The following is a 24,354-nucleotide window of genomic DNA, read 5'->3' on the forward strand; positions in this document are numbered from 1 at the left end:
ATTTTAACCTGTAAAATTATTGTTCAGGAGAGCTCTATACAAAGCTAATGGATCCTGTGGTTCTAAAGATGGCAGATAACGATTATTTTTGTCTTTAACAAGTTATGACTTCAAGACGGAAATCAAGGTAGCACCTCGACAATCATATCAGTCAAGTGGCTGCTCAGTTTGGATTATTCCCTGAAACAGTACATAGTGAATCCTGTCCATTTATTATTCTGTAAAAGTCCAGGTGGCTCTGCACGTATCATTTATAAACCTTTACATCACTGTATCTGATGGGAATAAATCAGTACTCTAGCAATCAAATACAGTCATACATACATGTATAGTGTACATAAATAAAGTTACAATCTGAGTGAGCAAGGCGTTTGTTTAACGTGGTGCAAAACAGACCACACACAAAGGCACAAGCAGAATGTGTGCTGGCTTATAAATGTTCGGAGAAGGTCCTTCCAAACAAAAGATTTATAGACCACTCAAATGTATACCTTATGCAAAACAGATCTTCAGCATCTTCGTTAATGTAATTCTGGTGCTTATCAAGATGCTATGATGTATTTCTTTCTTGAAGCCATCCTTCCTCTTAAATGCATGTGATACTGATACAGGAATGTTGCTATTTTATTTTTTTTGTAAATAGATATTTTTTTTTTCTTTCCAGTGATTTAGAAACTTACCAAAATGTTGTTTAATAATCTCTTATGTAAAAGTTGTTTGTTACCTGCTGACCCCAACCATGTGCTGCTTGCCCCGAAAGCTTATAATTCATTTTAACGTTAACATTATGTATCAGTACCTAGTCTAACACTGTTACAATGCTAGCATAAAGCACTAAGTATTATATTTTAGGTATTTTAATATTGACAGCAAACCAAACGTATGTAAGAGCCTGCTAGAGGTTGAGATTTTATGTGGCAATACGGCTTATCTTTTTGTGTATATATGTATAGCGTATTTTACATTTTTTAATTTTCTCACCTGCCTTGGTCCATACAGAGGGTTGTTGTAGAAACCTTTTTATCAGACAGAACAACAGGAGACCTGTTTATAAATAAAGATGAAAATGAAACAATCCTTGTCTATATTTTTGGGGCCAATCCGAAATCATTTCCCGCTAAACTGTAGTTTTTATCGAGATATAAAAATGGTACTCTCACAATGATGTGCTATAAAATTACACCACCCACATTTACACACTGATTCACCATGAAAATGCATTCCTCATTCATACACTGACATTTCACAGAACTACATTGCCTGTATGAGGACACATTTGAATATGGGTCATATGATTGTGGGTGATGAACAGGACCCCCATAATATGTTTCTGTGTTAGCGGGGGAAAAAAGGGGACTGGTTTACTTACCTTCTTTTCCCTAGCTATGCTGCCGCACCATGTACCTGGCTGAAATCATAAAGATTGATGTTCTCATCGAAACCAATATTTTCTGTATGGATCCTACTGCGTATGGTCTCTCTTAGATCCTCTCATAGAGCAGAGTTTTACTCTTTCCATAGAAGCATTTCTAGTGGCTGTTTGAGTGACTGTTACTAGAGGCACTTAAAACCTGCAATGTAAACATTGCCATTCTTCAGAATGGCAGTTTTTTTCAGCTGCAGAGTTAAAACGGAGCAGGACATGGCATGATAGCAAGACATCTTGAGGTAGCTTGCTTGCACTTGTGAAATGCATTAGGGGTGGAAAGTGGTAGCCTGTATACAAGATTCATTCTGTGGCCTGAGGTTCTGGTGTCTCCTCGTGCCTGGTGGGATTTTGCTTGCTTGCCCGCTGGTGGACAATGCTCTCCAAAGGAGGGATACCTGGAGAAGCAGAAGTAAGTGCTAAAGTTGTTTTACTGAGTGATGTTCTGTAGGCCTTAGAAATAAAGCTCACCACAATACACTAAGGTTTTTAATTGTAATTTATGTTGCTAAATAAATGTCAGTATTACTCTATGCATTGTTTTTGTGCTTTGAAGTGTGGCTAAAATGGGTAAGTAAGCAGTTTGAAGTGTATCAACATGATATCAGGAGCTACACCATCTGCTGAAATAGCTAAGATTTGCTACAATTTTTTTTTTTTATAATCTGTTGCTCAACATATTTCAAAAAGCATTTTTAGTTTAAAGGACCACTATAGTGCCAGGAAAACATACTCGTTTTCCTGGCACTATAGTGCCCTGAGGGTGCACCCACCCTCAGGTCCCCCTCCCGCTGGGCTGGATGGAGAGGAAGGGGTTAAACTTACCTCTTTCTCCAGCGCTGGGCGGGGAGCTCTCCTCCTCTCCTCCTCTTCGGCTGAATGCGCATGCACGGCAAGAGCCACGCGCGCATTCAGCCAGTCTCATTGGAAAGCATTTACAATGCTTTCCTATGGACGCTGGAATCTTCTCACTGGGATTTTCATAGTGAGAAGCGCGGATGCCCTCTAGCGGCTGTCAATGAGACAGCCACTAGAGGCTGGATTAACCCAAATATAAACAGAAACTGCTATGTTTATATAAAAAAGGGTTAACCCTAGATGGACCAGGCACCCAGACCACTTCATTAAGCTCAAGTGGTCTGGGTGCCTATAGTGGTCCTTTAAGCCCTACCAGTTTGTTTTATGTTATAAAATCTTAAAATTCTGATACCTCCTTTCCAATAAAACAAATGTTCTATGCAATGTTTATGGGATGCAAAATTCTTAGTCGTAGGTCTATGATAAAGTCCTGTACTCATAAGAGTAGTGTTAATTAGTTTATTAATGTTATTTTTTTTATAATTTGTTATTGGGGCAGAAAAGCTAAAGCAAGTTTATAAGGGCTGCTAGGTCTGCTTTAGTGAGGTTATGATTAATGGTCATAGAGTTTATTAGGTCCAACAAACTCTGTATTCTAAGTAGAGTTGGAGATTTGGATCAGACCAATATGGCGTCCTATTTGAATTTGGGAACAACATGCTTCACAACTAGAGTTGAGCGGACACCTGGAGGTTCGGGTCCGGCGGGTTCGGCCAAACTTTGAAAAAAAGTCTGGGTTCGGGCTCGAACTTGACCCCGAACCCGGACCCCATTGAAGTCAATGGGGACCCGAACATTTGGGCACAAAAATTGCTCTAAAAAAGTCCTGGAAATGGCTAGAGGGCTGCAAAAGGAAGTAAAATGGGGGTAAGAGTAGGACAAGTGCCCTGCAAACAAATGTGGATAGGGAAATCACTTAAAAATAACAACAAGCAGCCGCTTAGTAGATAACTCCCTAATTCACACGGTATTAGGGAGCTATCTACCAAAAGGCTGAAAGACCTAAATTGATCTTTCAGCCACATTTACTAATATTAAGTAAAGATTACTTAGTATATTCAGCCCCTACTCGCTATACTGCGAGTAGGGGCGTGTCTAGTAAACAGTGAGCAGTAGGTGGGGGCCATAAATAAAAAATGGGGGGGGGGGACCGACTGTCCTCCCCCCCACCCCTGAGCAGTGGATGGGGGCCCTAATGTCCTCCCCCCGGCCCCCACCCCTGCGCAGCGGGTGGGGGCCCTAAATAACAATAAGGCCTAATGTCCGGCCCCCACCCCTGAGCGGTGGGTGGGGGTTATAAATAAAAATTCCTCCCCTCCCCCAGGTGACTAGGGATCCCCAAACCCCTAGTCACCCCCTCCCAAAAACAAAAAAATACCCCTACCCCCTCATCCTAAAAATGAGGGGGGACCCTTGTCTAAATACCTGTAAAAAAAAATAATAAACTTACCATTTGATGTCTTCCTTCTTCTAAAATCTTCTTTTTTCAGCCCCAAAAAAGGCCAAATCAAAATCCATAATAACAGACGCACTTAAAAAAAAAAAAAAAAGAAACGAGCGCCAAAAAAAAAAATCCATCTTCACCCACGGAGGGCTCCGCGCAGACTGAGCTCTGCAGGGCGGGGGAAGGCTTATAAAGCCTTGCCCCGCCCTGCAATTAGGCTCAGAGCACTCTGATTGGTGGGTTTAAGCCATCCAATCAGAGTGCTCTGACAGGTAAATGAAGAGATTGACAGGTAAGTCTCTACATTTACCTGTCACAGCACTCTGATTGGTTGGCTTGAAATCCACCAATCAGAGTTCTCTGTGTCATTTTACACAGCGTGGGAAAGTTCTTTGGAATGTTCCCACTCTGTATAAAATGACACAGAGCACTCTGATTGGTTACTTAATCGGTTACACTGGTGGATTAAGTAACAAATGGTAAGTTTATTATTTTTTTTACAGATATTTAGACAAGGGTCCCCCCCTCATTATTTTTAGGATGAGTGGGGTAGGTAGGGGTCTTTTTTTTGGGGAGGGGGAGGGGGGAGGGGGTGACTAGGGGTTTGGGGACCCCTAGTCACCTGGGGGGGGGTAATTTTTATTTATGGCCCCCACCCACCGCTCAGGGGTGGGGGCCGGGGGGAGGACATTAGGTTCCCCCCCTTATTGTTATTTAGGGCCCCACCCGCCGCGCAGGGGTGGGAGGACCTTAGGCCCCCCTTATTGTTATTTAGGGGCCCCACCCACCGCGCAGGGGTGGGGGCCGGGGGGGAGGACATTAGGTCCCCCCCCCCATTTTCATTTATGGCCCCCACCCACCGCTCAGGGGTGGGGCCAGGGGGGAGGACAATAGGTCCCCCCCTTATTGTTATTTAGGGCCCCCACCCGCCGCACAGGGGTGGGGGCCGGGGGGGCAATAGGCCGCCCCCTCTTTAATTTAAAAGCCCCCCCACACTCGTGCGTCGTGGGTGGGGGCTCAGGAGGAGGGAATTTTTTTTATATATTTTTTTTAACAGTGAGCCATAGGCTGCTCACTGTTTAGTAGACACGCCCCTACTCGCGCTATAGCGAGTAGGGGCATAATTTACTAATACTAAGTGACCAGCTTCTATAGAGGCTGGGTCACTTGCTGCTCTGGCCAATCACAGCCATGCCATTAGTAGGCATGGCTGTGATGGCTTCTAAGGGCACACGAGTCAAACACTTGTTGATTGGCTGCCCTGCAGCCTTTCAAAATGCGTCATTAAATCTCCGAACTGCAACCCGAACATACAGTGATATGTCCGTGTTCGGGTGCGGGGTCCAAAAAACCTAATGTTCGGTACGAACCCGAACTTTTCAGTTCGGGTTCGCTCAACTCTATTCACAACCAAAAAGATAAAATAAAAATCTGAACAATATGAATTCAGAAGAACTGACAAAATGTTCACCATGCACAGGTCTAGTAGCCTCTGCTACTTAGCACCAGCTTTGAATAACTAAATTAGAGTTTGACAGTTGCTTTTTTCTTAGAGAAACACTATAGGAACCTTTTTTTCCTGAATTGTAAGGCTTCCCCTGCAATTATATATATATTACACACACTCTGAAAGGACCAATATTTTGAATTAGAAAAAGAAATATACCAATAATATGTAAGGCTATGTCTTGCCACCCCAGAAGATATATATATTGTGTGTGCTCAGGGCCAGCCCAAGGCATTGTGCTGCCTGGGTCGAAGGATGAAATGCTGCCCCTCCAAACCTCACGCACATCCAGGAGATGCAGTGTGTATAGTGGATGTAGTGGAGGTAGTGTATGTGTGGATGCAATGTAGTGCATGCAGTTTCTTTGTAGCAGAGGTTGTGTAGTGGGTGCATTGTCTGTGTTTGTGCAGTTGAAGCAGTGTAGTGTGTGCAGTGTCTGTGTTTGTGTGTTGTGTAAAGTGTAGTGGATGTATGTAGTGTGTTTAGTGGATGCAGTGTCTGTGTGTAGTGCATTTAGTGGATGCAGTGTCTGTGTGTAGTGCATGTAGCGGCAATTGCCCCCCAGGCCGCCCTAAATAATTTGAAAAATGACCACTGCATGGTCGATCCTGGGCGGATGCACGGGGTGCACCACGCCCAGGTGCCTGGAGGTGGGGAGCACCGCACAGAGCAGGCTGATGGCCTGTTACAGGGAGCCCAGCAGGTGGCCAGCTGGCCACCTAAGGGCGCTCTTATAGCAATGCAAAGTAATCACCTGCTTGTCCCAGATGGCAGGTGCCTACTCTGCAGCAATATATCGTCCGGCTGAGGAAGGAGGCAGGCGGCGAGGGAGTGCTTACTGAGCTGATGATCTTCCTGCTCCCTCGCGCGCCCTCTCTGGTGATGCCAAGAGTCGCAATATGACGTAATTCCGGCCCCGCATAACTAAACCGTTTGAGGGAGCAGAGAGGAGCAGGAAGATTATGAAAGCCACTGGACCCCAGGGAGAGGACCCAGAGGACTCAAAGGTAGGAGCAACAAGCAGTAAAATTAATTTGTGAGTATGTCTGTCAGTAAGTGTGTGTGTGTATCTGTCAGTGAGTGTATGTGTCTGGAAGTGAGTGTGTGTGTGTGTCAATGAGTAAGTGTTCGTGTCTGTCAGGGCCGTCTTTCCGCATGGACACGCTGGGCAGTTGCCCGGGGGCCCCACCGTGCAGCCCAGCATGCCTGGCCACTTAATTGTACCTATAATTTACGTTATTATTCCTGTGAGTTGTGTAGGCAGGGCCCCAGTGCACTGCTTTGCCCGGGGGCCCATAATGTTGTGAAGATGGCACCAGTGAGTGTATGTGTCTGTCAGTGAGTGTGTCTGTCTGTCAGTAAGTGTGTGTCTGTCAGCAAGTGTGTGTGTAACTATGTGTCTATGAATAAGTGTGTCATTGAGTGTGTATCTGTCAGTGTTTGTGTGTCTGCCAGTGTGTGAGTGCGTGTGTCAAGTAAGTGGTTGTCTGTCAGTGTGTGTGTGTGTGTGTCTGTCAGGGTTTGTGTGTGTGTGTGTGTGTGTGTGTTATTGAGAGTGAGTGCCAATGTGTGTCTGTCAGCAGGTCCAGCCTTTGGGCTGTGCAAGCTATGCGGTAATGCAGGACGCCATGACAACAGAGGCGCCCGGTGGCCAACACAGCTCGTAAGTTGCGGACACCTGCATATTCCATTTAAACGATTCCCTGGTGGTCCACTGGTGCGCACCAGCAGTAGGTGCAGGCAGATCATATGCTCTCTCTCATGGTTCTGGGTGCTTAGTGAGTCAGAGCACAGGCTCAGAGATTCTGAGCCTGTGCTCTGACAACATTGAAAGTCGGAGCCGTAAAGGAGTGGGTATGGCAAAGAGCTACTGATTAGCATAACATCGGTATCCGTTATAAAACCAGAAAAAGGTGGGCATGGATGGTGAGCTGATTCGGTGGTACAATGGGCCACTTGACTGGATTTGCCCCCCAAGCCTGAGGCTGCCAGCCCTCCCCTGAGCATGAATGTCCTCCACCCTATCAAGCCGTTGCTCCTTTTTCAGAGCATACGTTTTCCAGAGGACGGTTACCAGTGACTTAGCGGCATTAAGGAGATGCCTCAAAATGGATCTTTTATACCTGGTGATTGGCAAGGTGGTCATATGCAAAAGTACATGTTCTGCACAAAAAGTCAGAGCTTCACACAGTATTTTGGCAATCGTACACTTCATTGTATCCCAGAATGGGGCTATTCAGGAACAATCCCACCAGATGTGCATAACAGATCCTTCTTCCTCCTGACACCTCCATCAAGTGGACGGGACACCCGGTAATATCTTATGAAACTATTTCAAAGTTCTGTACCAAAAGGAAAGTAGTTTGTAGTTCACTTCTTGATATTCAGAACATACTGAGCTTTTGTGTTGTAAAGTCAGAACCTTTTCGCAATGGGCATCAGAGAAAGTGCAGTCTAATTGTTCCTCCAACTTTCTCGTGAACATTTCCCTGCACCCCAATCCACACACCAGGAGATGCTGGCATATATTCGACACAGCCTTATCCAGCGTAGTGCCCCCCACCATGCACTGAGCCTCAAACTATGTCATATCCCTATGCACTATCAACCTGTCTGGCAGATAACAATAGTAGTGTTGCAATTGCACGTAACAAAACAAAATAATGGGGGATAACCTCGTTCCCCCAACAACTCTCCCAGCCCAGTAAACCGGTAGTGCCCAGCATCTTGTTGAGCAGAATAAAATTATTCACACCAATGAAATCCAAAGCTCCAGATGGCAGGCCACCACTCAAACCTCGATTATGTGCCAAAAAGGGACCCGGAGTAGGAGAAAGATGTTTAAACTCCTGCATTGCCCTCCAAATGCAGAGTGCCTCTCAAGTCTAATTCTAAGAACACTGCTCAAAAAAATAAAGGGAACACTTAACAACACAATGTAACTCCAAGTCAATCACACTTCTGTGAAATCAAACTGTCCACTTAGGAGGCAACACTGAGTGACAATCAATTTCACATGCTGTTGTGCAAATGGGATAGACAACAAGTGGAAATTATAGGCAATTAGCAAGACACCCCCAATAAAGGAGTGATTCTGCAGGTGGTGACCACAGATCACTTCTCAGTTCTTATGCTTCCTGGCTGATGTTTTGAATGCTGGCGGTGCTTTCACTCTAATGGTAGCATGAGTCGGAGTCTACAACCCACACAAGTGGCTCAGGTAGTGCAGCTCATCCAGGATGGCACATCAATGCGAGCTGTGGCAAGAAGGTTTGCTGTGTCCAGAGCATGGAGGCGCTACCAGGAGACAGACCAGTACATCAGGAGACGTGGAGGAGGCCGTAGGAGGGCAACAACCCAGCAGCAGGACCGCTATCTCCGCCTTTGTGCAAGGAGGAACAGGAGGAGCACTGCCAGAGCCCTGCAAAATGTCCTCCAGCAGGCCACAAATGTGCATGTGTCTGCTCAAACAGTCAGAAACAGACTCCATGAGGGCCCAACGTCCACAGGAGGGGGTTGTGCATACAGCCAAACACCGTACAGTACGTTTGGCATTTGCCAGAGAACAAGATTGGCAAATTCGCCACTGGCACCCTGTACTCTTCACAGATGAAAGCAGGTTCACAATGTGACAGACTTGACAGAGTCTGGAGACGCCGTGGAGAACGTTCTGCTGCCTGCAACATCCTCCAGCATGACCGGTTTGGCAGTGGGTCAGTAATGGTGTGGGGTGGCATTTCTTTGGGGGGCCGCACAGCCCTCCATGTGCTCGCCAGAGGTAGCCTGACTGCCATTAGGTACCGAGATTAGATCCTCAGCCCCTTTGTGAGACCATATGCTGGTGCGGTTGGCCCTGGGTTCCTCCTAACGCAAGACAATGCTAGACCTCATGTGGCTGGAGTGTGTCAGCAGTTCCTGCAAGACGAAGGCATTGATGCTATGGACTGGCCCGCCCGTTCCCCAGACCTGAATCCAATTGAGCACATCTGGGACATCATGTCTCGCTCCATCCACCAACGTCACGTTGCACCACAGACTGTCCAGGAGTTGGCAGATGCTTTAGTCCAGGTCTGGGAGGAGATCCCTCAGGAGACCATCCGCTACCTTATCAGGAGCATGCACAGGTATTGTAGGGAGGTCATACTGGCACGTGGAGGCCACACACACTACTGAGCTTCATTTTGACTTGTTTTAAGGACATTGCCTCAAAGTTGGTTCAGCCTCTAGTGTGTTTTTGCACTTTAATTTTGAGTGTGACTCCAAATCCAGACCTCCATGGGGTGAAAAATTTGATTTCCATTTTTTAATTTTTGTGTGATTTTGTTGTCAGCACATTCAACTATGTAAAGAACAAAGTATTTCAGAAGAATATTTAATTCATTCAGATCTAGGATGTGTTATTTTTGTGTTTCCTTTCTTTTTTTGAGCAGTATATATGCTTGGATTTTGAACAAATCTTTGGTCTGTTTTGTACAGTATGTATGAATATTGGGTCCTTGTGATGGAAGTAGGTCATATATGCTTGCTAACATTTTTAACGGTTTATATTATATCTCATAGTGGTTTAAAACTATTGTCCATCTGACAGTAAATACATCCTTCTACAGCTCCATCAATCACTAGTGAGGGAACCAGCTGATCCATTTGCCTACTTCCTAAACCTGCTTGACATTGACAATACTACATAACCTTGCTGGTTGGCAGATGGAGCTGCACCTTTATTTTAAGGTAGCTGTTAAATAAAAAATTGCAACAGCATACAAAAGATGCTGTAATGTTGACTGAGCAACACAGCTGCCTGTCTTAAAATAATATGGAAGCTTTGGGGGAGAATGATGAGTGACTGGAAGTAATGCATAAAGAGCATGGAATGTTCTTGATCACTGTTCTACCTTTTAGTTGTAGGAGACTAAGGGTAAGGAAGATGATATTTAGCATTTGCATGGATTTATGGGTAAGGTCCAAAGTTTAATGAGAATTAAGGTAGAGGGAACCAACAAGATGATTTGGACAGTAACTCCCATGATTCTTGCCCAAATACCCTACAGCACTTGTTTGACAGACACTGACGACTAAAAAAAGGGCTGTTTGCCCAAGGCATAATTTACACATCGGACAGTTTGTGCAGCACTCTATAACTCAGAGTTTGTGCAGCACTCTATAACTCATTGTTCTTATTTCTTCCTTTGTTTATTTTGAACATTACAGTATGATATCCATAGAGCATTTCCAATCCTATCTTCCAATATGTAAGTAGTCTTTTTTTTGTAATGTATTTTGTAAACACAGATGTCTTCCATTTTATATCCTGTTTAACCCCTTAAGGACACATGACATGTGTGACATGTCACGATTCCCTTTTATTCCAGACGTTTGGTCCTCAAGAGGTTAAGCAACATGGCTTTTAGAAGCTTCTTTCGAATTTGTAATTGTAGATGTTATTAAAGGAACACTCCAAGGACCTTAACTACTACAGCATGGGTTAGGAGAGGTGGAAAGACAAAATTAGGGTAAGAGAGATGAGGAGAGAGATACATGGGTTTGGGAGATATTGGGTGATAAAAAGGAATATGGAATATGAAAATAAATAGGGCGCTAGAGGCAGACTCAATAGTGTGATGGAAAATAGGGGGCCCTAGAGAGACACATGGGGACAAGGGGAGATAGAGAGACATAAGGGTGGTGAAGGACACACATGTGCAAGTGTGAACAGGTGTTATTTGGGATTGACCTTGGATGGAACCTTAGAGGTGGTCATTGTATTTTGTGCTTTTGGTGAAAGACCAGATTGGTTTTGAACATATTAATGTCCCTGGATGAAACTTTACTACCTTAAAAATATTTAGCATGGCAGGTGTTCTTTAACCAGAGAGGGTATGATTATCAAGTATTTTAAAGGTGAATAAAACATGTTCGAGATTCTGAATAACATATTGGATCATTGTCTGTAGAAATATTGCAGCAGTAAAAAAAAAAAATCTGGATATCCGCCTACATTAATACATGTTCCTTGTCTAGCACTCACTAGAGCAAACTGAATGCCCAGCTGTGATCTAATCCAATATCTGGTGCAAAGTACATTTTGGTTCATTTTTTCCTGTAGCCAGCAGAGAGCAGACAAGTTTCAGAAATTATAGACATTTTTTTTCTTTTCCAGTATTTCTTGAAACTTGATCCTCTAGAAGCCTCTCTTCATGCTTTGGAAAATACAAATCAGCAGAGCACATTCCTAACAGCCTTTTTTCATCAACCATTTACTGACAGCAAGCAGAGACTTTGCTTTATTCAACCTACCTTGGGGTTAGGCTCCTTTGGGGGACCCAAGCCTACTTCCAAAATGAAGTTCTGGGTCATATTCATCTTGATTCTTGTCCACGAAGCTCTACAAAATGGTGAGTTACTTTACAGACTCTCATTAATGTCAAAGCTGTGAGCACCTTGAAGTTGAACAGAGCAGCCTTTAGGAACTTACAGAATCTTGAACTTGGGTATTCCTGCCCTGCAACCAAAAGTAAATAAATTAAATCATTGACAGAGAATGTATTGTCAGCCGTGCACGCCGCTGATATTTCTTGGTATAAATGAAATTATTCAGCAGCAGATAGATCTTGACAAGTTTGTGCAAAGTATCCTTTACATGTAGTCTTTCCGGACAAGGATAGCAAGCTACAATCCTCCAGAATTTCTCAACTCCTATTACCCATAGGAAGCTAAAATATATATTGTTTTAAGATTACTTCAAGTTGTACCAAATCAATCCACTGCTCTAGCGTAATGTCAACTAGTCACAAATGTAATATATGCTCCATCGATTAACATCAATTGATTATGTTTAAGACAAACATTCTTTTCTAACGAAGCGTGATATATTTGCCCTACATCTGAGAATACGTCATATAATTAGAGACATATGGGAAAAATCTTGTTATTGCAATACAGAGAATTGACCTGTAGCAACTGTTACAAATGTCTTATTCTATATGTATAATTATACTCCCATGTTTTATTTTTTAAATTTATTTAATTGGTGAATTAATATTTACAAAGGAGCAATAATTAATTATTATTGTCAATGACATTATTATTTTTATTGTTACTATATCTCCTAAATTATTATAATGTTTTTTTATTTAATGTTACTGTGATTTTATTGATGATTCTCTGGAGTCAAAAAAGATATGTGTAAGAACTTAACATAAGTAAATTATTTAAATATCCATAAATATTATACAATTAATAGTAAATTATATATCATGGAGATATATAAAGTAACCGTACCAGCATTCCAAACATTTTGACGTTTTACATATTTTTGCTTTTTTAGAGTTTGTGATTAAAGGGACACTATAGTCACCTGAACAACTTCAGCTTAATGAGGTTGTTTAGGTGAGTGCTACAGCTACCCGGAGCCTTTTTCTTGTAAGCACTGTATTTTCTGAGAAAATGCAGTGTTTACATTGGAAGCTTGGAACACCTCTTGTTGCAGTCAATCAGACGGCCACCAGAGGGACTTCCGAGTTCAGAGGCCCTAAAAAGGCCTCTCGTCCGATGCATTCTGGGTGAATGCATCAGACGGGCTATCAGCACACAAAGCACTGTGAACGCGCTTTGTGTGCTGACAGCCTGTCAGCACTGCTGTGGGCGTGGCTTCAGCTGACAGCTGAAGCCCGAACCCACAGGGATGCTGTCTGGCCACAATAGTGGTTGAAGGGGGGGGGGGACGGACCTACTCTCCTCCCCCCGGCCCCCACCCCTGAGCGGTGAGTGGGGGCCCTAAAAATAAGGGTGGCACATACTGCCCCCCCGGCCCCCACCCCTGTGCGGCCGGTGGGGGCACTAAAATTATCAATAAGGGGGGACCTATTGTCCCCCCCCGGCCCCCACCCCTGTGCGGTGGGTGGGGGCCTTAAAATAAAAAATAAGGGGGGGACATACTGGCCCCCCCCCCCGGCCCCCACCCCTGTGCGGCGGGTGGGGGCCCTAAAATTCACAATAAGGGGGGGACCTACTGTCCCCCCCCGGCCCCCACCCCTGTGCGGCGGGTGGGGGCCCTAAAATTCACAATAAGGGGGGGGACCTACTGCCCCCCCCCCCCGGCCCCCACCCCTGAGCGGTGGGTGGGGGCCCTAAAATTCACAATAGGGGGGGGACCTACTGTCCCCCCCCGGCCCCCACCCCTGTGCGGCGGGTGGGGGCCCTAAAATTCACAATAAGGGGGGGACCTACTGTCCCCCCCCGGCCCCCACCCCTGTGCGGCGGGTGGGGGCCCTAAAATTCACAATAAGGGGGGGGACCTACTGCCCCCCCCCCCGGCCCCCACCCCTGAGCGGTGGGTGGGGGCCCTAAAATTCACAATAGGGGGGGGACCTACTGTCCCCCCCCGGCCCCCACCCCTGTGCGGCGGGTGGGGGCCCTAAATACAAAGGGGGTGGGGACCCTAGTTAACCCCCCCCCCCCCCCACAAAAAAAAAAACTTATCTCCCTACCTACCCCCCTCACCCTAAAAATAATGAGGGGGGACCATTAACTAAAAACCTGTAAAAAAAAATGAGATAAAATCAACTTACCATTTGATGTTTTCTTTCTTCTAAAATCTTCTTTCTTCAGCCCCAAAAAAGGCCAAATAAAAATCCATAATAACCGACGCAATAAAAAAAAAAAAAAAAAAAACCCGAGCGCAAAAAAAATAATCCATCTTCACCCATGGAGGGCTCCGCGCAGACTGAGCTCCGCAGGGCGGGGGAAGGCTTATAAAGCCTTGCCCCGCCCTGCAATTAGGCTAAGAACACTCTGATTGGTGGGTTTAAGCCAATCAGAGTGCTCTTTGTCATTTTACAAGCGTGGGAAAGTTCTTTGGAATTTTCCCACGCTTGTAAAATGACACAGAGCAATGTGATTGGATGGCTTGAAATCCATCCAATCACAGTGCTCTTTGTCATTTTACAAGCGTGGGAAAGTTCTTTGGAATTTTCCCACGCTTGTAAAATGACACAGAGCACTGTGATTGGATGGCTTGAAATCCATCCAATCACAGTGCTCTGTGTCATTTTACAAGCGTGGGAAAATTCCAAAGAACTTTCCCACGCTTGTAAAATGACAAAGAGCACTCTGATTGGCTTAAACCCACCAATCAGAGTGTTCTTAGCCTAATTGCAGGGCGGGGCAAGGCTTTATAAGCCTTCCCCCGCCCTGCGGAGCTCAGTCTGCGCGGAGCCCTCCATGGGTGAAGATGGATTATTTTTTTTTGCGCTCGGTTTTTTTTTTTTTTTTTTTTAATTGCGTCGGTTATTATGGATTTTTATTTGGCCTTTTTTGGGGCTGAAGAAAGAAGATTTTAGAAGAAAGAAAACATCGAATGGTAAGTTGATTTTATCTCATTTTTTTACAGGTTTTTAGTTAATGGTCCCCCCTCATTATTTTTAGGGTGAGGGGGGTAGGTAGGGAGATATTTTTTTTTGGGGGGGGGAGGGTTAACTAGGGTCCCCCCCCCCCCCTTTGTATTTAGGGCCCCCACCCACCGCTCAGGGGTGGGGGCCGGGGGGGGACAATAGGTCCCCCCCCCTTATTGATAATTTTAGGGCCCCCACCCGCCGCTCAGGGGTGGGGGCCGGGGGGGGGACAGTAGGTCCCCCCCCTTATTGATCATTTTAGGGCCCCCACCCGCCGCTCAGGGGTGGGGGCCGGGGGGGGGACAGTAGGTCCCCCCCCTTATTGATAATTGTAGGGCCCCCACCCGCCGCTCAGGGGTGGGGGCCGGGGGGGGACAGTAGGTCCCCCCCTCATTGATAATTTTAGGGCCCCCACCCGCCGCACAGGGGTGGGGGCCGGGGGGGGACAGTAGGTCCCCCCCTCATTGATAATTTTAGGGCCCCCACCCGCCGCACAGGGGTGGGGGCCGGGGGGGGGACAGTAGGTCCCCCCCTCATTTATAATTTTAGGGCCCCCACCCGCCGCACAGGGCGGGTGGGGGCCCTAAATTATTATTGATAATTTTAGAAAGCGAGCTGAGCTGTCAGTCAGACAGCTCAGCTCGCGAACGCGCATTCCGCGCACATGCGCGGTAAAGCGCTCAGGTTCTTCATAGGGCGGCATTCAATGCCGCTCTATGAAGAACGCGATTGGTCCAGCGCGAAGCCGTCCCATTGGGCCCCGCGATTTCGTCATTTTGACGAAAAAGGGGGCGCGGCCTAGCGGGGAGCTCGGCGCTGGAACGGAGGTAAGTTTTTAATATAAAAACACCGATTTTTTTTTTTTTAATGAATGAAAGTTCATATAAAAGCAAGAAGGAAGGCTGGGGGACCTGTCTTTCTTGCTTTTATATGGTGACTATAGAGTCCCTTTAAATAACCAAGTTGGTGTGAACTATTTGCTGTCGTCTTCTGTAAGGAAAATACAAGTGAGTTCTTTACTGGTCTAGTCTGGCATTTCACAATAAACAAGTCTTCTCAAAGTCAAAAGCTCATTAAGAAATGCAGAGATGAAGAACTTTCTTGTTGGCGCATGACACAAAACAAATCTTAACAATGACGCGTTTACTTTTTTTTTTGCCATTTCAACACATACGTGAAATGAAGACAGGTTTTTAACCAGGACCTCTCTGTATAAGAGAAGGTCATGTTTTAGTATTCAGAGAAAGGTTCATTCTTAGTTAAGTGTTTCAAACGTAAGGTTAATTAATCGAGGGCTTGTGGATCATGGAATGTCCACTCTGTCAAGTTCATTCAGTAAGTGACAGAGCTCCTGTATGTTTCATGCCAAAATAATTTTTGATGGAAGTAGAATAAATGACTAGAGTCTACGTGATAAACAACTTTTTGGAGATAGTGTTTGATTCAATCAGTTGTTATTGATTTTAATCTTTTCGATTCTGTTTATACCGAGGACACCAAAAAAAAAAAAAAAAAAAATAAACCACTATGCTACTAATATGTATATAATTTAATGTAACACATTTAAAACTATAGAGAAATACATGTCTGCACATATCGGGAAATTTTAGTGAACACATAGTATAGTTAGTTGTATAATACTGGACAGTTTATCCTTAAAATCAATGGAATGTTCCTTGTCATTGATCAATGAGTAGAAAATCCCCCCAGATTTGTACTTTATACATTTTTTGTTCTATAACGCAATAAAAGAAACAGCGATGTGATGATCATTTGGGATGTGATGCTCTGGCTATCAAGTTTATTAAAATAAATAAGTCACACTTTACCTACTCAATTAAAACAAGAAGGGATTCTTATCCTACTTGAAATTATTATTTGATGTAAAACGATCATACCTAAAAGTTACAAAAAGGATATGGATAACAAGTAAAATTTAACAGATAATGACCCATCATCAGCATTACATCACTGATGACATGAACAATAACGGATGGTCCAAGTTAGTAAACAACGTTAACTCACATACTTGCTTTGGTTAAGGTTAAATTTCTTTGTTTAAGGTTACATCTTAATTAGTAACACAACTTTTTTTTTTTACTCTGTATATTAATCCGATTTTAAGAACGGTAGAGTTTCTCCTTTTCATTATGTTGGGAATCTTTGGGTAAGCATTGTGTTTTTTTGTTTTTAATGAATGTAATGACTTAACTGCCAAACCACTATGTTCACATTTGCAAATGAAAGCGCATATCAAAAGTACTGGCTCATTCTCCTACCCAAACTTGTCAAATCCCTTTATTATAATTTTATTGGAAGTAACGGAGGATAGTTATTCTATCAAGAAAATATCATACATCCCAATAGCGGAAGTTATATATTTGGGATGGAGTGGTAGGCATACTACAGTAGAGTGAAGACAATGGATGGGTCTGCATGCTAAAGAGGCAGGAGGGCATGTCGGCTTCGCATGCATGCATACCATATTGTCTGACAGCATCTCTGGCCAGTCCCAGTTAAGACAGCCCATGCTTAGAGCACTACCGGAGCAATCTGAGTATAGCCTTAATGCACTTACTTTATTCTGTCCAGGGCAAACATGTCTTCTGATGGACTTGCTCTGATTGAGGACATTTTGCCGTTGTGCCTACAAGTAGGACATGTGGGTTACAGACGCAGATGGCAAGACAGGAACTAAACCCCTAACCTGAGACTGTAAGAAGATACATATACTCATTCACATTGCCATTATATGATTTGACCAATGTAAGATGTGCCTTTAAACTCTTTGGTGATGGCACTACCATATGAACTAATCTGCATTTTATGCTGCAGTTTCAAATCCTTACTGGCCAAAGGGTTCAGAGGTGCCTTGATTAAATACCTGAGTTGGAGAAGCAGGTCTATTTTAATATTGTGTACTCATTCTACTCAAGAACTACGATTCATGTGTCCTATGATTCCAAGTTATTCTTCTATTTAAGCTCTGTGTATCTTAAGCAAATGACCATAGTTAATGTCATATTGTTCCTTATATGATGTGAATTAAGGTTAAAAAATATACATTATAGCTTAGTTTATGGTGAACCTGCGTTAAGTTAGAGATGAGCTGTATGAACGTTAGGACTTGAGGTGCCATACTTAATAAACCACCAGCAACTGAGCAGCACTGAATAAAATGGAGGTTGGGCTCTAAAGACAAGGTAAACAACCAGGGTGAAACCATTTTTTGTAAGGGAATATTCTAGTATGGAACTGATTTTAGTAAGGAGCCATAAGTGGTCACTCATTTCTATGGAAAGTAATATAATAGCTTTAGAAAACATTTGGGGAAGCCCACAAATGTTAGCAAAAAATAAATAAATTTAAGTTCTAATCTATCAAATGCCTTGTCTGCATAAAAAGGTTACCGTAGAAGGCACCCCAGAGTGTTTAGGCCTTCATCTCCGTGCAATGTAAGTATATGCCTATCTATATAGAATAAACTCTAACTGGCCAGAATGTATAATAGGAGAAATGTTCCTAAATCTATTAACTAAGAGTTTGGTATAAATCACAAGATCTGAATATTATGTACTGTTTTAATTTTGTCTCTACATGTTCGAACACCTGACAGATGTGATTCGAAGAAGGTTTGGATATTTCCCTTACCACTGAAATCAGACTGACATAGATAATCAGAAACATTCCTTCGCTCTTTCAGACTTAGCACAGCTGTAGAATCAAGCTTCAATAACCATGGAAGCTATGTTTAACTTTACATTAGGTCTGGTTTCTATTTTCTTCTGTCTTGGTGATAGTTGTTGTCAGATATTGATATAATGAACAACATATACCATCAACGAGGCATGCAGGAATTGTGGTTGGTTTAGGTAAAGACCCGTCGTGATGCATCTCATAGTTCTAATTTCAATTAGGGATATATTCACTAAGCTAGGAATCATAAACAATTCAATGATAACCCTCACTCTCTATCCTTAACCATAAACTAACCTAACCCTTAATACCCTGGTCTTAACAATAAATCACCCTTACACTAAACACCCATAAATTCTAACACCTCGATTATCACCTTAAATCTCCATACCTAAAACACCTACGATCTAATCTCCAATCGTAATCCTAAATATCCTAACCCTAAACTGCAACACTACATACTCAATAGTGTCCCTTAATCTGAAATCCCATTATTACACAAAAAGTCTAAACCTAACCACCTAATCGTAAACCAAAACACCCTGTTTCCCAGCATCCATTAAATCTAAGCCTTTAATTTGAGCCCTAAAATCCCCAAAACACTATTCTTTATCCTCAAGTCTGAATCCTTGTTCCCCTTACCCGATACAACTACTAGCTCTGATCCTAGCCCCCGGCCCTACACTTTATTTCTAGAGCACCCTAGCCTTAATAATTTAAACTTTCTAACCCTAAACACCCACAACATGATCACAACCTCTCACAATTTATATATATGCACAATATGTTATGTCCCCTCTTCAGGGCCGTCTTTAATATCGATTGGACCCTGGGCAAGCACTTGCTTGGGCCCCCTGTACTTCCTCCCAGCAGGCAACATGAAAGGGGCCCAGGCCGGAGCACTCTTAAAGGGCTGAGGTCCCCTAATTACATCAGGTGCTGCAGTCTACAGGATTTGGATGTCGTCAGGGGTCCCACTGGGCAGCTACTTTGGGCCCCCCAGGAGTAACTGGGCCCGGGGCAGTTGCCCCTTTTGCCCCCCTTTAAAGACGGCCTTGCCCCTCTTGTTTCCTAATCCTGTGAAAGAATTGGAGCATTGTATCCCTGGAGCTCTAGTTGTCCAGGACACAGGGAAATTCTCTGTTTGTCTCTTCATCTGACACACAAACGTTAGCAGCGCTTTCTTACAGTGCTGGGATTTAATGACACCATATCCTAGCCAGGCTGTGATTTAGTAGAGGATTCTGGGCAGAGAGGAAGTGCCGCTAGTCAGAGGATTACCTAGGTTACCTGGCAGAAATGAGTGAAAGTATAAATTGGAAAAAAAAAAAACTAAATACAGAACAGTGTTTTTGTGTGTTTCTTTGCAATGCCCTCAGCATCCTTTTTTTAGGGAAATTACACACATACACTATCAGATTTATATATAAACACATATTCACACACAATCACATTCATATACACAAATATTCAAACATACACATGGTCATACTCATGTACACACAAACATTATATGCACTCACACACAAACATGTATATACACACTTATATTCACAAATGTACTCAGATTCATATACAGACTCTAACATTCATGCATACACAACCTCACATATATATATATATATATATATATATATATATTTGTGTGAGGGGCAAATAAGGCCGTAAAGGATATAAAAAGGGGGGGGGGGGAATAAGTCGGTTGTGGTGTGCCGGAACCAATGTCGTGGTAGGGCCTGTAATAAAAGAGGGCCCACCCATGAGGTGTAATGAAAAGAATAAATAAAGGGAGTGGAGGGTGGGGACATGTGAAAACGGCGAAAAACTAACGGGACTGAGGAAGATGAGGAGGGGGTTTAAGAAGGTAACATGCCCCTCCCACAACTGCAGGCCCAGCCTTCACATTTGTGTGAGGGGCAAATAAGGCCGTAAAGGATATAAAAAAGGGGGGGGGAATAAGTCGGTTGTGGTGTGCCGGAACCGACGTCGTGGTAGGGCCTGTAATAAAAGAGGGCAAAAAGGAAACCTGTATAAAAGCAAGCAACAACCTAAAAAAAAAAATCTATCTGTATGGAGGCAGCTGAGTTGTGAAAATTAGGTGCCCGGCGCTTATAATGGACCGTCTAACTAGTACAAGGGGAAGTAAGGAATAAAGCATGAATGCCATCTATCGCAGACTAAGGGTGGGGGAGAGAAGGTAATCAATAGACGCATGAATAGGTGAGAACCTGTAAAGCGTCTTGATAACTAGACTACCTAGTTACCTGGCTGACGAGGACTAGGTCCCCAATTCCGGCCTACCTCACATCTGTGATTAAACGGTTGATCCAAAAGAAGGCGAAAAACCCAGTTTGATGCGCTTTCCAATTTGCAACAAGCTAGGGAAAAAATTCCTTCTTGACCCCAGTATGGCGGTCGGATTATCCTTGGATCAAGCAGATATCACCCTATATAGAAAGGTTGATGCCCGGTTCGTGATGACAAGCATGATTAGGACTGATTGTGATCGAAATACTAGGATGTTGATGGGATATCTGTAAATTGGAAATTCCTGGAGTATGGGAAAATGCTGGTATGAGGAGATGAAACTGCGTGTGAATGAAACTTGAAACAACAAGTGAGGTTGTAGACTGGATAAGTAGAGTGGAAGTAAGTAAGAGGTGGCAAAAGAAGCGAAAATCGAATACAGACAACATAATCGACAGAGACAGTAACAGTATGTGTGGGAAAGGAGCCTCAAGGGGAAGACCGGACCTAACACGAGCACCGTGAGTGCTAGAAAAAAGAGAGAGAGCCAGACGTGAAACGATGACGACCACGAGCTGCCGAGGCTAGCAGCCCGCGATCATGCCCCGAAAAAACGCCGGGAAGGGTATCGGCTACAGGAGAGGCCGTAGGCAGGGCCACATTGAAAGAGTAGGAAGAGGCACAGGACCGATCGCACGAAAAAGATACTAATAACAGCCCACAAGCGACCCAATGTGCGCAAGAGTGTGAAAAAGTGCGTGAGTGAGTGAGCGTGCTGGCATACTAGCTAATGCCAAAAGGTGAAGCAATTAAAAACTAGGTTTGGTGACAGGTGAGGCCCTGCTAGATGCCAAGCGGCGTGAGAGGCTCTATCTATGCGTTGGCGCGAGGGGATAACGTGGCCACTGAACGTTGTGGCGGGGTGTCGGCCTCTCGGTGACAGTTAATCATAAGATAGAATGGGAGTGACAGGTGAGGCCCTCTCTATGCCACATGCGAGGCGACTAACTATGATTTGGCCCGAGGGGCATAGTACCTCCGAGTATGAGGATGGGTGTTGGCCTCGCGGGACCACTAACCTAAGGCGAAGAAGCCAGGGGGAATTACCACTAGTGGACACCTAGGACCCTGACAGCCAGCCACAGCTAACTAAGAGGGGAGGGTAGGGAGTGAGAGAAGGAACGTACCTGAGGAAACGTGAATCGAAAGGTGGGGGTGTACAAGGAAGTACCGTAGGGCCGACCATAACTGGAGTGCAGAGTGAGCACGTCAGAGTCCAGGTGGCCGTCCGTAAGGTGGAAAAAGGAAATGAATGTGCCGTGTATATGAGCCCCAATGTGTGCGTGTGCGTGTGTGCTGGCTCACTAGCTAATGCCGAAAGGCGAAGACTAGGTTTGGTGACAGGTGAGGCCCTGCTAGAAGCCTGTCAGGATCGGGACAGGGATCCAACACGCAGAGTACAAAGAGTAGCAGATACGTATACCGGACCTTAGAATGGCCGGACTTAACGTAAAACTACGTATAGAATGGTCAGGGACAAGCCGAGGTCGAGGGAACGAGAAGACAGGTAAGCGAGAGACAAGCCGGGTCAAGGATAACAGAGAAGACAGGTAAGTAATAACAAAGCCGGGTCAGAACCAAAAGACAAGAGAATACAAGAGCACTGTGTGACTAGGCTGGCTAGAACCACGACAGGGCAATGAGCAAATGCTGAGAGCTCCCTTAAATACCCTAGTTCTAGAGACTAATCACGCCTCCGCCGAGACCTGATTCGTGTCCGGGATTTGACTGACAGGTCGGGCTAGAATAGCGTCATGACGTTGACTATTGAGCGTCACGTTACAAAAAGGCATAGTTCTCTCGCGGCTGGCGTTTACATGCGCGAGGGGACCGCGAGGAACGGGAGAATCATGCCGTCTGGATGGAAAAACGTCTAAGTCTCTACCCGTCTCAGGGGTAGAGACTACAGGTACCCTGACAGTACCCCCCCTCTCAGAAACGCCCACCGGGCGGAAGGAACCGGGACGAGATGGAAAGCGGGAATGAAAAGCCCTGCGAAGACGAGGAGCATGGACATCCTCCTGTGGTACCCAGGTCCTCTCTTCTGGACCATATCCCTTCCAGTCAACCAGGTATTGAATTTTCCCCCGGGAGATTCGAGAATCGATGATGGAGTTGATTTCGTACTCCTCCTGGCCCTCAACCTGAACAGAGTGAGGAGAGGAGGCCTTGGAGGAGAATCTGTTACAGACCAGGGGTTTTAGCAAGGAAACATGAAAGGAATTAGGAATACGTAAGGCAGAGGGGAGCGCTAGGCGATACGCAACAGGATTAATTCGATTCAGGATCCTATAGGGTCCAATGTAGCGAGGAGCGAATTTCATAGACGGTACTTTCAAACGAATGTTTCTAGTACTCAACCATACCCTATCACCAGGGACAAAACTAGGAGCCGGCCTTCTGCGTTTGTCAGCGTGTTTTTTATACAGTATAGAATTATGTAGGAGAATTTGTCGAGTCTGATCCCACAACTTCTTCAGATTGGCAACATGAGTATCAACCGACGGTACCCCCTGGGAAGAAGGAACCGACGGAAGAATGGAAGGATGAAAACCATAATTCATGAAAAAGGGGCTAGAGCGAGTTGAATCGCAAACAAGATTATTGTGTGCGAACTCTGCCCAAGGAATCAGACCGACCCAATCGTCCTGGTGTTCAGGAACAAAACAACGCAGATATTGTTCAATCTTTTGATTGGTACGTTCAGCGGCTCCGTTAGACTGAGGGTGATAAGCAGAAGAAAAATTCAATTTAATGCCTAGTTGAGAACAGAATGATCTCCAGAAACGTGAAACAAACTGGGAACCTCTATCAGAAGTAATCTCGGAAGGTATCCCATGTAAGCGAAAGATCTCTTTAGCAAAAATCTCCGCTAATTCAGGTGAAGTCGGAAGTTTAGGTAAAGGCACGAAATGAGCCATCTTGGTAAACCTATCCACCACTGTGAGAATAACAGTGTGCTTTTTCGAAACAGGCAAATCCACAATAAAATCCATCGCCAAACAGGACCAAGGTTTTTCTGGAACTTCCAGGGGATGTAAGAGACCACAAGGAAGCGAATGAGGTAGTTTAGTCTTAGTACAGACCTCACAGGCTCCGATAAAATCCTTAATATCCCTCCGTAAAGAAGGCCACCAGAAATCCTTAGAGATCAAGGAATATGTTTTGCGAACGCCCGGATGACCAGCCACCTTACTCTCGTGAAGACACTGTAAGAGCTCCAGTTGGAGTTCAGGAGGAACGAAGTGTCTAGATGCAGGAGTCAGTCTAGGTGCCAGATGCTGCAAGCTCCTGATCTGATCCAGAAGCGGAGAATGGATTTTGAGAGTTGTGTTAGCGATGATATTACACTTAGGTACTATAGAGGATAAAACCGGCTCAGATATGGCAGAAGGTTCATGTTGGCGAGACAAGGCATCAGCTTTAGAATTCTTAGAACCAGGCCTATATGTGAGTATGTAATTGAAGTGAGTGAGGAATATAGACCAACAGGCCTGTCTAGATGATAATCGTTTAGCCTCCCCAATATAGGATAAGTTTTTATGATCCGTCAAAATGGTAACGGGATGCAAAGTCCCCTCCAATAGATGTCTCCACTCCTTTAAAGCCATGATAACCGCTAGGAGTTCCCTGTCACCAATGTCATATCTGCTCTCAGTACCCGATAATTTTTTGGAAAAATACCCACATGGATGTAATGGTTTATCCACACCCAACCTTTGGGACA

At 44.5% G+C, this 24,354-nt stretch overlaps 1 protein-coding gene across 1 annotated transcript in view; it reads left to right on the forward strand.

Annotated features, from left to right (window-relative positions):
- Positions 1-11,393: 11,393 nt before the first annotated feature.
- PDGFRL (platelet derived growth factor receptor like) overlaps positions 11,394-24,354 on the forward strand; it is a 122,824-nt gene continuing 109,863 nt past the window's right edge. Inside the window, exon 1 of the mRNA XM_063458082.1 lies at positions 11,394-11,627. Within this exon, the coding sequence (XP_063314152.1) occupies positions 11,573-11,627 (55 nt within the window). The 5' untranslated portion in view covers positions 11,394-11,572. The remainder of the gene's footprint in view (positions 11,628-24,354) is intronic.

The sequence above is a fragment of the Pelobates fuscus genome, chromosome 6 (assembly GCF_036172605.1).
Source record: "Pelobates fuscus isolate aPelFus1 chromosome 6, aPelFus1.pri, whole genome shotgun sequence".
In the NCBI taxonomy this organism is placed as follows: Eukaryota; Metazoa; Chordata; class Amphibia; order Anura; family Pelobatidae; genus Pelobates; species Pelobates fuscus.